Here is a 13,885-nt window from a genome sequence, read left to right on the forward strand (position 1 = left end):
ACTTTATTTCGCGCTGCTCCAGTTCACTCAGCTGTAGAAATGAGTTGCGACGTCACCGGTGCCAAGCTGTATCGGCCCCTTTGCCTTTCCCTTGGATAACACTGGTGGCGTGGAGAGGGGAGGTCGTTATGCATGGGCGACTGCTGGTCTTCCATAAGCAACCTTGCCCGGACTTGTGCCTGGGAGGGTAACTTTCTAGGTGCAATCCCATGGTCAGTCATGACCGAAGGGGGTCTGAGCAAGTAGCCAAGACCGCAACATTCTTCCTGAATGGCAGGTTTGGTTCAGTGTAGGGTTACTCGTTTGCGGTTGAGTAGACTGAAGTAACATGAAATGAAGAGTTTTGTTCATGAACACAACACACCGCCACATCTGTGAATCAAAACCATGTTCTTGCAGTCAGGAGTGCAATACCCTAACCACAGGGCCATGTGATTTCACTGTAGCATCTTGGGCAATTTTTTTTTTTTTTTTTTACTGTAGCCTTAGATCAAACAATGAATTGTCAAAGAATTTGATAGGCAGAATAGAAACAGTATGAAAAACCAAAATATAACCTTACCTTTTACTTGTTTGTCATTGGACTAAGCCCATGCTGGGGCACCACCTTGGAGTCTGTTTTATTTTTAAGTTTAGTACTTATTTTTCTCAGTCTCTTTATCCAAACAACTAAGTTATGGGGGTGTAAACAAACCAACACAGGTTGTCATGCAGGAAGGCAACAAAATTAGACACACAGACATATTTCACTCACAAGGCATTGGTCAGTGTGTGTGTGTGTATATATATATATACATATGTTATTAACTACATATACTTAATGTATATGCTTTGTGTATTTACCAGGGGCTGCAATAGTGTGGCGGAATATATATACTTTCAAACTGCTAGGTGTGAAACACCTCAGACATGGACAGGAGAGATAACTCGAGTGTTTTGCATATATATATATATATATATATAACACCACCTCTGGTTCTGTGATACAAAGCATCACATTTTAAAATATTCATATTTAATCTTTAGCATTGAAATCAGCCATATCAGGCCAAAACACTCAGCATCTTTTATATTCAAACTGGCCAGATCCAGCATTTTACACCTACTCTGCAATGTCATTCTAAAAATAAACATTAACATCATTGAAATCTTGAAGACTATGTGAAAAATAAGCATTATGTTTGATGAAGTAATCTGGATGTTAAAGGATTAAGTTTTATGTTAGGATATTTCAATTGAAATACACTGACTTGATTTCAATTAATTTTGAAAATAATGGATGATTTAGTAAAATAATGGAGCAAAATTAATGTAAAAAAAAAAAATGGAAATGAATTCAGTACAAATCAAAGACAGTTTGAATAACACATTTATTCAGAGCTGGCATTCTTAAAGCATCTCTCCACAATCTTGGAGAATTTAGCTTAATTAACAGAAGGAAAATTCCTCACATTTAAAGAGAAATGCAATTTTTCCTTCTTTTAACAGACTGACAGGAATATAAAGTGGAACAGAAGATTTTACTTATCAGTTTAGAAAAAAAAAAAAAATTTCAATTTGGTTGGAAAGTCTGAATTTCTTTCAGTTCATTATAAAATAAGATAAACAAAAAAAAATATTTGCTTAATTACCAAATATTGAATATTTGGTAATTAATTATGTATTCGCTGTTATGATCCAATAACAACCATTCTTTAATGGTTCCATAGCAGGAAACAGACTTTGTCAAGCAATTCTCGCCAATATGCCATGTTCTTCAGTAAGCTGTTCTCCTCAAAGACAGGCAGTCCAACAGGTGGTGCTGGTAGCCGCTGTGCTAAGACCAAAAGAGTATGTTTGCTGCCATAGCAATACAACACACAGCTATATATGGACTTTTCCTTTCACCTATAATAACGAGAACAACAACAACAATTATAATAATAATCCTTTCTATTATAGGCACAAGGCATGAAATTTTTGTGGGGGTGGGGTTGGGTGGCTAGTCAATTGCATCAACCCCAGTGCTTGACTAATACTTATTCTATCGAAAGGATGAAAGGTAAAGTCAACCTTGGCAGAATTTGAACTCAGAACGTAGCAATGGCCAAAATACTGCTAAGCATTTCATCCGGCACGCTAACAATTCTACCAGTTCACTACTTTAATAATAATAATAATAATAATCCTTTCTAAGCACAAGGCCTGAAATTTCAGGGGAAGGTGGGTGTAGTCGATCACCAGCTCGCCGCCCTCCTCCTCCTCCTCATCATCGTTTAACGTCCGCCTTCCATGCTAGCATGGGTTGGACGATTTGACTGAGGACTGGTGAAACCGGATGGCTACACCAGGCTCCAATCTGATCTGGCAGAGTTTCTACGGCTGGATGCCCTTCCTAACACCAACCACTCAGAGAGTGTAGTGGGTGCTTTTACGTGCCACTGGCATGAGGGCGGCCAGTTAGGCGGTACTGGCAACGGCCACGCTCAAAATGGTGCTTTTTACGTGCCACCTGCACAGGTGCCAATTTAGCGGCACTGGCAACGATCTCGCTCGAATGGTTTTTAACGTGCCAGTAAGGCGACACTGGTAACAATCATGCCCAAATGGTGCTATTTACTTATCCCTTCCCCCAAACATGCTGGCTTTGTGCTAAAATTCAAAATCAATACTACTACTAGATAAATTGGTCAATTACGAAGAATTTATAAATTTCAAGAGAACATGAAATAATTCTTTTTTGGAACAGTGGATCTCCAAGCAGATGATAAAGCTATAAATTATAGTATGTAAATGTTAAGTTAAAAAACCCTTTGGCTAGAAAAGACTGAAGGTTGCCTATTGGCACTAGAACTTACGTCTGTAAAGATGACGGGGGCTCTACCATCGGACCAAAGCAATCCTTTGAATTTCTCCATTCATTTTTAGAAGTTTTATACTTACCAATAAAATTGTTTACATGGACTTTGGGTGGTTCTTAAGAAAGAACATGGATGTCCTCAAAGGTTCAGATCCCTGCACGAAGGAAAGCAGGCCCTTGTAGTACAAAATAACAATACCTCATGCAAGCTTGTGGTGACAAATGGAGTTACACAAGGTGGGATGCTTGCTCCAGCACTGTTCTCTTTTTACCTTGCAGCAGTGTTGGAATTTGCTTTGAGGAAGTTGTAGAGGGAATCTGCATCCAGGCACAGCATGATGCTGATCTGTACAATGCAGTACAATGACAGAACTCCTGTCATCTTTACAGGAGATGTGAGTTCAAACCCCATGAGGATCCTTTGACTTTTTCTGTCCAAAGGGCTTTTTTTTTTAAACCCACTATTTACACCCTATTGTTTATAGTTTCAAAGTTGACTTATTAACACCACAGAACAGCAGAAATTTTGACTTACCTATCCGAGCACATTTCCAGAATGTACCTAGGAAACTGGAAATTGAAAAAAAAAAAAAAAAAAAAAGAGCATTATTAAAGCATCTCCATAATATTAGTTACAGGGGAGGAAAATTATATAGTAGGTTATTACCACATAAGAATGAATAAATTTCTAGTAGCCTTAACGGGCAAGCTGGCAGAATCGTTAGCATGCTGGACAAAATGCGTAGCAGCATTTTGTCCATCTTTATGTTTTGAGTTCAAATTTGACTGAGGACTGGTGAAACCAGATGGCTACACCAGACTCCAATTTGATTTGGCAGAGTTTCTACAGCTGGATGCCCTTCTTAACGCCATATCATCATCATCATCATCATCATCGTTTAACGTCCGCTTTCCATGCTAGCATGGGTTGGACGATTTGACTGAGGACTGGTGAAACCGGATGGCTACACCAGGCTCCAATCTAATTTGGCAGAGTTTCTACATGCATATATATATATACATCAGTAAAAGACTGATCTAGCTAGTTTGAACATAAAGCAGGTAAAATATCTGGGCTGGATACGGCCAGTCTAAATGCTAAAAGGTTAAAATTGCGACAACTCAAACAAATATACAATTAACAAGTCCAAAAGCAAATGAAGAATTAAATTAAAACTGATTTCAATAATACATACCCTTGTTTATTTTTGTCCAGGAGGGAAGGGAAAAATGCTCGCAGATATGTACAGGTACAGATCAACAACAACACTACTGTCAACAAACTTTGGAAGTTGAACAAAGCAGACTGCAATAAGAACAAAAATAATACATTAAGTAACGATGATGCTGATAATGACGAGGAGGTATTCAGAGAAACTTATGGAAACATAACCAAGTAAAATCCCCAGCTGGCAACCAGTAGGGTGGAGGCTGTCCTCTCAACCAATATACTGCTGTAGGTGCTGCTGGATGACAAACTCTGGTGGTTATGTTATTCCATACTTTCCGCTGAAATTTTCAGGATGACATAGGACCGAGATGCCTGGCAGCTTGTTGTACTCAAGAAGACCCATACTCCACAGAAGAAGTATTAAGACTGGTCCCTCTCTGCTAGTGCCATGTAAAAAAGTGTCTGTGCAGTTCTACATAAAAGCACTCATATGGTGCCATGTAAAAGCACCCAGCACACTCTGTGAAGTGGTTGGCATTAGGAAGGGCATCCAACCGTAGAAACCATGCCAAACCAGACTGGAGTCTGGTGCAGCTTACAGTTTGTCAGCTCTGGTCTTTAACGGACATTAAATGATGATATATAACGGGCTTCTTTTAGTTTCCGTCTATAAAATCCACTAATAAGGTTTTGGTCGGCCCAGGGATGTACTAGAGGATACTTACCCAAGGTGCCACACAATGGGACTGAACTAAGAATCATATGGTTTGGAAGCAAACTTATTAACACAGAGCCATGCCTGCACCAGTTTGTTTTATTTTTTTTGTAACGAAATGGATTCAGACTTAGCCCAGTGGTTCAGAAGTTTGCTTCTCAACTACTAGATCGATTCCACTACGTGGCACCTTGAACAAGTATCTTCTACTATCATCACTTCTTTGTGTAGACGGAAACTGCGTGAATCGGTTACATAACAGGAAAAAATGCTGATAAACGATGCGTCAAGCAAAAAATGCTTTCCTCTTTTCTCTTGCCATCAGAAATGTAGTGTAATAATTAGTGATTGTACTGTTGGGCACAGTTAACCAACAAACGACGCTATTGTTCACAATATGCTTGATGTATAATATAAAATGTAATGTACGATAGGTTAGCCTTTGAACCCTGGTTGCGTTAGACACCCGAATGTACGTCAAACCATGTAAGGTAAAGTTTAACGAACAAGAAACAGTGTCGTTTACAAGGTTTCGTGTATTTATAAAAGTTGGCAAATTTAGAGAGAAATTTTTCCTTTTACTTTCTCTCTCTCCCATGAAATGTTTCTCTCAAAACGTCAGCAAACTCAGCCATTATTTCAAATTACATAGACACACACACACACATACATATATTCGAAACGCCGGTGTTAAAATGGGGGTAGCTGATGAATGAAAATGTTCTCTGTGGCTTGTGTGTTTTCTGTACTCTGGTTATTATTATTTTTTTTGTCCACGTTTTGTTTGCAATGTCCTGTACGCAGATATGCACCTATATATACAGGTAGACGTAGGTGTGCACATACCTGTACGTATATATGCATATACTCATTTATTATTTGTTATATATATATATATATATATATATAGTCTCTTATTGTCTTTTAAATAATAACTGGTTGATATTATCTGTGAGTACAAGAGGATTCCATTCCACTTTCTACGAGAATTAATATTTCTTTATAAATTTAGATATTAAAGACAAACTGGAAAATGTGTCGATAAAAATTGATACACACACACACACACTCATATACATACAGACGCACGCACACACACACACTATAGTATTCTGAGACACTCACACACTATAGTAATCCTGAGGCACTCGCATCCTCCTCGAAATCGAAACCAAATTCCAAGAAGTAAGGCACTATTTGCCAATTATATATATTCGGAAATAAAGCAACGATACAAAATTTAGTTTGATAAGCGACCCTGGGCTGCGAAACTAGGTTTACTTTCAAAATTGATGCCAGTAGCTATTTGAAAGCACCGTCAAAAGTAATGTTATATACTTCTCACTAGGGTCGGCCCAGCAGCATTGTAGATCCTTAGGGATCATCACTGGACCCTGTAGCATTTCTTTATTGACAGCAAGCCTCAGCATACATAGATCAGAACTGCACCACCACCTTCTCAAATTCGACTCCCCCTCCTGTATCTGTCCAGGATATAAGACCGCTGTGGTTATCCCACAGAACGAAAAACCTTGCTAGAAGTGTTTTCTCCTTGCGACAACACCCAAAAAGAACTTTTGATTGCGAACTGGATTTTGCTGACGTAAACTAACGTTAATTTCTTCAGACTCCGGTGCTCTATATTTTGTATAATAGTCTTACATGTAACAAGGAACGGCTCCTTCCGTTTTGAGTTCGAATTCCACCGAGGCCAACTTTGCGTTTCAACTCTCCCCTGTCGATAAAATAACGGACTATTCAATCAGATGTGATTTTCTTTCTATTCGAATGACATAACATTCTATTAAACTTAGCATCGAACAGCAAATACTCGTTAAATATTTTTCATTTAATAATGTTACAACTTTACATTAAGGAGTGAAGCGAATTATTTCCTGTAATTCAGGCCGCTTCGTGATCTCTGCAAGACAAAATGGAAAAGGCGTTGCCCCGGATGGCGAGGTGGGTTGCGCTGGAACAGCGACTCTGACTCACGGGGCTCGCACTTGCAGATAGAAATAGAGTATCAGTCAAGTACTAAGGACGATTGATATTCTTATAACGAATTCACCATGTAAAAAGAATCGTAACAGAGAACAAGATAAGAATGGCTTTCATCAAACCTACAAACAGAAGGGATTTCAGAGCAGACGAAGGCTCCTTTGCATAGGCATTCGACCTGTCCATGTATTACAGTTCGTAAATGAAAGAAGGAAGACAAAGATCCGTTAATTTATTTCCTAAACTGAGGATTTGGCTTTTGCTTGGGTCTCACGTTGCGACCATCCAGGTACGTGTGTGTATTTACACACACACACACACATATATTATATTATAATTACACACACATATGCAGGGTAGAGGAAACAGGCTCACGGATCCACACCTTTTCGATAACGATAATCCAATTTTTTTTTTTTATCGGAATCCAAATAGCAAAAAAGTTTGAGGAATTATCGCAGTAAATCGATGTTATTCGCTCAAGGTTCGATTCAAAATAGCCTATAGAAACTGTCATTAGCTTTGAGGGTGAGAGATGAGCCAGAAAAATAAGACAAAGAAATATTAATATTTTTTGTTAATACAAATGACAACTGTAACACATGACGTTAATTGATGAAATTTCCAACTCTGTTAGAAAAAAAATGTTGATTTAAGAAATACAGCTGGATAAATTTACCGTTTTGGAGGAGGAAGGAAATACTTATAGGTTTACATTGATCGCTACATAGAAAAATGACAAATACACGAATATATTTTGATTTGTAATTAAAGGTGTTTATAAACACACAATATCAACACTCACCATTTTCGCCGACGTGTTGGCCCAGCCGAAGTCGTATGCGACGACGCCAGCGATTGGTCAAAGTGGTTAACCAATCGATGCGCATTTCTTTTGACAAGTTGCTGATGGATGAAACAGACATCAGTTTCAATTTGTATGAATCGTCAAGATTTGTGAATTGTTTAGTCCCAGATCAGCCCCATTCTAACCTACAATTAAAGACATTCCATCTTCTTTAGACTATACAATGTAACACTCCAATACAAGTGTGCCTTTCCTTTGACTTTGCGTCTTCATAACTTTTATAAAAATGGCTACTTTTTAATATAATTTTCTACAAATGCCTTTCAGATGGTGTAGGTAAAGAATGATTATATCAGAATTCAAAGTAGAAAAGAAAAAACTGATTGGCGAGCACGCATACATGCTGGCACATATTTATATATATATATATATATATATATATATATATATATATGTTTTTCCTCGCTTTCGGTACTAAATGTGTTTATTTTGGGAAGTCCAGTGTGTGGCATTATTCTGTAGTAATACCCCTTATATAAATATAAACGAATAAATATATTCTTGGGAATAGAAATTTCCCTTATGAATTTTTTTACACATTGGCTTCTTGATAAAATTCTTGTAAAAGATTTTTATCCCTTTTTGAATTTATATATATTTATATATATATATGTTTGCTGATCCCTTAATTATGTATATATATATATCGGAGTAAAAGTTTCACGTTCCCGTTCGTCGGACAGTTTTGTTTTTAATCAAAAATTATCTATTCTTCGCAAAGTTATGAGGAAACAAAAGGGGGAGTCTGTGTGTGTGCGTGCGCGCGCGCGTCTGTAAGACGACAGAGTGCGATTTAAGAGAGTTTTGGCTGTTGTTTCTAGCACATCTAGCAACCACAGAGCTTTATCGAAACCGGAAAATTAAATGGCAGAACAGATAAATGCGTGATTTTAACGTAGAGAATTGAATCCAAGTACTGCAAAGTAATTTTTTTCCGATGCTCAAATGATTTTGCCAAAGCTACTCAATCCGGTATGATTTGTGAGAGATTTGACTTCTTTTTCTAGCAGGTTACATAGCAGGACTGTCCAATAACTGGGTTTTGTTTCTTCCGTTATCTTTCCGGTAGATGTTGTCACGGGGTGGATATACCTATACAAGTGCGCCTCACACCGACTTTTGTTTCCTCAAAACTTTCAGAAAAATTGATATTTCGAATGAAATTTTCTACAGGTGTGGCTGTAGGGTAAGGGGTTTGCTTCTCAACCATATGGTTCCCAGTTCAGTCCCACTACGTGGCACTTTGGGCAAGTGTCTTCTACTATAGCCTAGCCTTGGGCTGACTAAAGCCTTGTGAGTGGACGGAAACCGAAAGAAGCCCATCATGTATGTGTGTGTGTGTGTGTGTGTGTGTGTTTGTTTGTTTGCCCCTCACCACCGATTGACAACCAGTGTTGGTGTATTTACGACCCCATAATTTAGCGCTTCAGCCAAAGACCGATAGAATAGGTACCAGTCTTTACAAAACAGTTATAAATACTGGGATCGATTAGTTCGACTAAAATCCGTCAAGGCGGTGCCCCTGCATGACCGCAGTCTAACCCTTTAGATGGTGTTAACTACGATTATATTAGAATTTAATCTTTGTTTTTAAATATGATTTATTAAATTTGAAAACAAATTACGAATGTGATATTGCATGAAGAGAATTATGGCGAAGGTAAAGAACACACACACACACACACACCTGGTGTTTAGGGTTAGGGTTTAGGATTAAGGTTACGCCGAAAACTGGTGGTGTGCATACTCTTTACCTCTGCTGAGAATTATGATGAAGAAAATTTACTATCTTTCTTGGATATACAAAGCTCACTGAATCCAGAATATACACTTCTAATAAATGGCAATCAGTAGCAATGAGGAAAATTATATTTAAAGTTAATAATTAAGAAAATCAAGGGAGACAACTCCTGAATTTCAATTCATTAAACCCTTTGCCTAACCTGTGTATGGTGTGATAGATTCCCAGCGCAAGCTAGCGAGGCTGAACTGAGAGGACGATAAAAAGCCTGACGGTTTGACAATCTTCCCGTTCCGTGGTAGCAGGCCCCCTTATCTGGGATGTCACATATTGTGAGACCTCCAGCAGCAACTACCAGCCCAGGCTCCGCTGCTCGTCAGGCTGAAGAAAGGAAACTGTCAAAGTATCGATCGCTCTCTGACAGGTTTGTGGTTGAGCCTGTGGCAGTGGAGACCTCCGGTGTTCTCGGCCTCCGGACCATATCCCTGCTCAACGCTATCGGGGTGGAGGTGGTTATCTTCAAGTGCGACCAACACTGCTTGTCAAGCAGTGGTGGTGGGACAAACACTGACACAAAGACACACACACACAAATATATATATATACGACGAGCTTCTTTCAGTTTCCGTCTACCAAATCCCACACAATGCTTTGGTCAGCCCGAGTAGGCACTGTCATGGTATTAGCTGTCAGAATTGAAAGTAGAACTGACAAGGAACGTTACTGCTGGTTTGGGTTGATTCTTTGGCTACTGACTAGCCGGAGCTATCTATCTGTCTGTCTGTCTATCTCACTATCTCTCTCTCTATATCTATCTATCTATCTATCACTCGTTCACCTCTGTTTGTGTCCGTAGAATTTATCAAATTAGAAAACGCAAATTTAATATAAAAATATATTTTCTGAAATTGCAAATTATTTAAAATATAAAAATATAATTTTCAACAGAGAGAATTTATCAAAATAGAAAACAAATGAAGTTTGAAGTTTAAAAATAATAGGATCGACCACTCACGACTAGCTAGCGCGGACGCGCGACTGCGCGTTCGGGACCACTCTGCTTTAGTAGTACCCTTATACTCTGTGTGTTTTCAAACGCATGGATATAGGTGTCAAATTTGTTCCAATAACTTTCGAGTGATAGATAGATAGATAGAGAGAGACAGACAGATAGCTCGCTCCGGCCAGTCATGGTATTAGCTGTCAGTAGGCAAAGAATCAACTCAAACCAGCAGTAACGTTCCTTGTCAGATTTTTCTACTTTCACTTCTGACAGCTAATACCATGACAGTGCCCAAGCTTCTTATCACACAGCTATGCCTGCGCCTAGACACAATGTTCTCTGGGACGAAGATTTCTAATCTGGTATAAAACTTCTGGTCACAATCAGGCATTAAGTTTACCAGTTCTCACAGCATGTCTGTATTTTTCCTACAAGCATGGCGAATTCTTTCGTTCTTAGAGGTAGAAGTATACAGTTCAATATTTTGTTTTGTTATCAGATAAATTCGTTCACATTTAACCATCATTTTGTTATGCTTATTATTTCGATGATAAAAGAACAGCTGGTTCCATGGTGTAGTGGTTATCACATCTGCTTAACACGCAGAAGGTCGTGAGTTCGAAACTCGCTGGAACCTCAAATGGCATTTTTTTTTTGTATATGTAGTTGTAAGTGTGGTTAAGAAATTCGCTTCCCAACTGTGTTACATCGAGTTCAGTCTCAATGGGTATATTCTACTATATCCCAGGACCAGCCAAACTCTTGTGACCATTGCTTGGTTGGTTTGCTTACGTCTCCGTAATCTAGAAGTTTTGGTGAAAGAGACCCATGGAATAAATACTGGGTTCGATTTTTTCGACTTGTAGTAACGCCGTGCGCATGCGTAGTCTCACGCATGCGTGGAATTAAACAAGCAAGCGTTCCCGCTCAATTCATTCTCTTTCTTGCTGGCCAGCAATAGAGCATGGACGTGTCAAGCAGTGTCTCTGACATTCCAACCTGGAGACAGTCTCTGTACGTGTATAGCTGTCACTCTCCATCTTTCGGACTTACACTCGACAGCTCGCTCACATCTACATAACAACGTCCCAACAACTATGCTCACACACATAGAAGCTGTAACAACAAGAGCTAAAGATGTATATTTTCGCCACCTAAATAAAATGTTGTTTAAGTTGATAGTCCGGAGTTCAGCGTTCCGTTATATTTCTTAATTTTATATAGGAAAGTCAGGTATACATCTAATGATGTATAACCAACTTTCCTATAGACTGAATCCCTACAAGGCGGTGTCCCAGCATGGCCGTAGAGAAATCGGTTAATAATATGTTCTCTTGCATTGTTTACAACTTCTTACCAACTGGTTTGTTAATGCCTTGACAGTAGGAATCACTCGGTCTTGAAATGTAAAATTCATCGACCCACGTCTTCAGATCCGCGTCGTTTAGTAGTTTTTTCGATTTTATATATATATATATATATATATATATATATATATATATGTATAATCGTTTAACTTTCGTTTTCCATGGTAGCATAGATTAGACGATTCGACAGCAACCGGCGAGCCAAACGACTGCATCTCGCCCTAATGTCTACTTTGGAATGGTTTCTACGGCTGGCTGCCCTTTCTAACGTCAATCACTTTACAGAATATACTGGGAACCTTTTGAGTGACACCAACATTGGTGAGGTTACCAAGTAGCTCGCAAGATATACCCTTCGATTCAGGGTGTTCTGGTATTAAGGGAGATGAGTTTGTGCCAGATGACGAGAGGTTAAAGCGTGATAGAGGGACAGGAACAGGTGTCTTGCTGTAGAAGAGATACACGGCTACCCTAGTTAGAACAGTAAGATGGTAGTGAAAATGTGTCAAGGTGTATTCCTCATGGTACAGGAAGATGAATATAAGAATAGTACAGAGGACTGAACAGGCTGAGTGGGTAGATATGTTCGCAGGAGCGTGAAAGGAGAGTGGCTGAGAAACAAAGAGATAAGGACAGAGGTGAGTGTAGTGAATGGCGAACACGGACAGAGGCGTGGTCAATCATGAACTTCAGCTGAGAGGGAAGTGGAAGAGATGAGGATGGGTCAGAGAGGTAATAGGTAGCAACACAGATAATGTGAAACGTGTGTGGGTAAATTGCGAGCGTGATGCACAGTGTCAGGGAAAATGTCAGAGGTACACAGGGGGTATGTATGTAAATAGAAACAGACACACACACACACACGGCTGGTTTCCCAAGAGGGTGAAGAACATCATTTTAACACCAGGAACGAATTGCAAGTTACATTTGTGCTGAGTTAGATAATGATGGTTTAACTTTACAAAATAATAGATATGTGCCTTGTGTTGAATTACTGTTTACGTATTAAGTTTTAAAACGTTTTTGTTTGTTTTTATGTATGTGTGAAAACTACTAGTTGTGAAATGAAAGCAATTCGGTATACGTTGGAAGAATGACGAAACAAGACATACCGCCGCATATGCCCACACCCCCGACCACCAAATTCATTGTCTCATAACTTCCAGAAAAATAGGTATTTTTTAATGAAATGTTCTACAAATACGCTTCAGATGGTGTAGATTCTGATTATACCGGAATATCTAGGTAAAAAAGATTTCCGATGGTGGGGTGAGGCGTTTCGGAAAATTCCCACGAAATGGTTTTCTTTATTCATAACTTTCAGAAAAACGGGTAATTTTTTTTTTTTTTGTGAAATTTTCTATAAATAACTTTCAGAGTGTGTAGATTACGAATATATCGAAATTTAACATGAAGAAAAGGAAAAAATTGATGTGCTCGTACACATACATAATGACACACATCACATATATCTACAAAATAAAACCTGAAATTTCGAAAGAAATTTTGACGTGTGTCAGTATGTGTGCATGCTCACCATTTTTCGGTGGAGATGGAGTATATGTAATCTGGGTATACCCCTCCTTTTAAATTTTGTTTTTTTTTACGGAATCCTATGTTTCAGACCATGGAGAATCCGATTCTGGAAAAATTTTTTTCGAAAATCTCAATTTCAAAATTTCGACCCCCCGGTTTTTATATAGATCCACAGGGTAAACCTAACCCTAACCCTGACCGTAACCCTGACCGTAACCCTAACCCTAAGCCTGACCCTAACCCTAACCCTAACCCTAAACCTAACCCTAACACTAGTTTTGTGAGATTTGGCTGTTATTTCTAGCATGTAAATAGCCTGCTTGGTGGGGGGGGGGATTGAAATTTTTCAAAAATTTTTTTTTCAGAATCGGAATCTCCATAGCCTAAAACGTGGGATTCCGTAAAAAAAATTAATAAATAAGGGGGGGGGGGAGGTTCAGATTACATATAGTCCATCTCTACCCATTTTTCTTTTCCCATCAGATTTAAATATAATTCTAAGTAATTTGCAAACTCTGAAAAGTATTTGTTGAAAAATTCATTAAAATATCCATTTTTCGGAAAGTTATGAGGAAACAAATCAGGGGGCAGTCATGTGTAGGAATGCCCTTCTTCCATCTACCAAATCCACTGAAGGCCGAGGC

The 13,885-nt window shown here is 38.7% G+C and overlaps 1 protein-coding gene and 1 non-coding gene across 2 annotated transcripts; one reads left to right on the top strand and one right to left on the bottom strand.

Moving 5' to 3' along the window:
- Positions 1-1,351: 1,351 nt before the first annotated feature.
- LOC149131246 (protein kish-A-like) lies at positions 1,352-7,669 on the bottom strand. Its single transcript, XM_089340766.1, has 4 exons — positions 7,532-7,669; positions 4,036-4,145; positions 3,375-3,409; positions 1,352-1,887 (listed from the first exon to the last, which is right to left on the bottom strand). Exons 1-4 carry the CDS (start codon positions 7,532-7,534, stop codon positions 1,817-1,819), a joined length of 219 nt encoding a protein of 72 aa, XP_089196892.1. The 5' UTR covers positions 7,535-7,669; the 3' UTR covers positions 1,352-1,816.
- A 3,233-nt stretch (positions 7,670-10,902) lies between these two features.
- On the top strand, positions 10,903-10,975 carry Trnav-aac (transfer RNA valine (anticodon AAC)). Its single transcript has one exon. It is a non-coding gene; the product is annotated as a tRNA-Val (tRNA).
- Positions 10,976-13,885: the final 2,910 nt, after the last annotated feature.

This window comes from Octopus bimaculoides, chromosome 24 (assembly GCF_046866305.1).
Source record: "Octopus bimaculoides isolate indiv1 chromosome 24, ASM4686630v1, whole genome shotgun sequence".
NCBI classification, from domain to species: domain Eukaryota; kingdom Metazoa; phylum Mollusca; class Cephalopoda; order Octopoda; family Octopodidae; genus Octopus; species Octopus bimaculoides.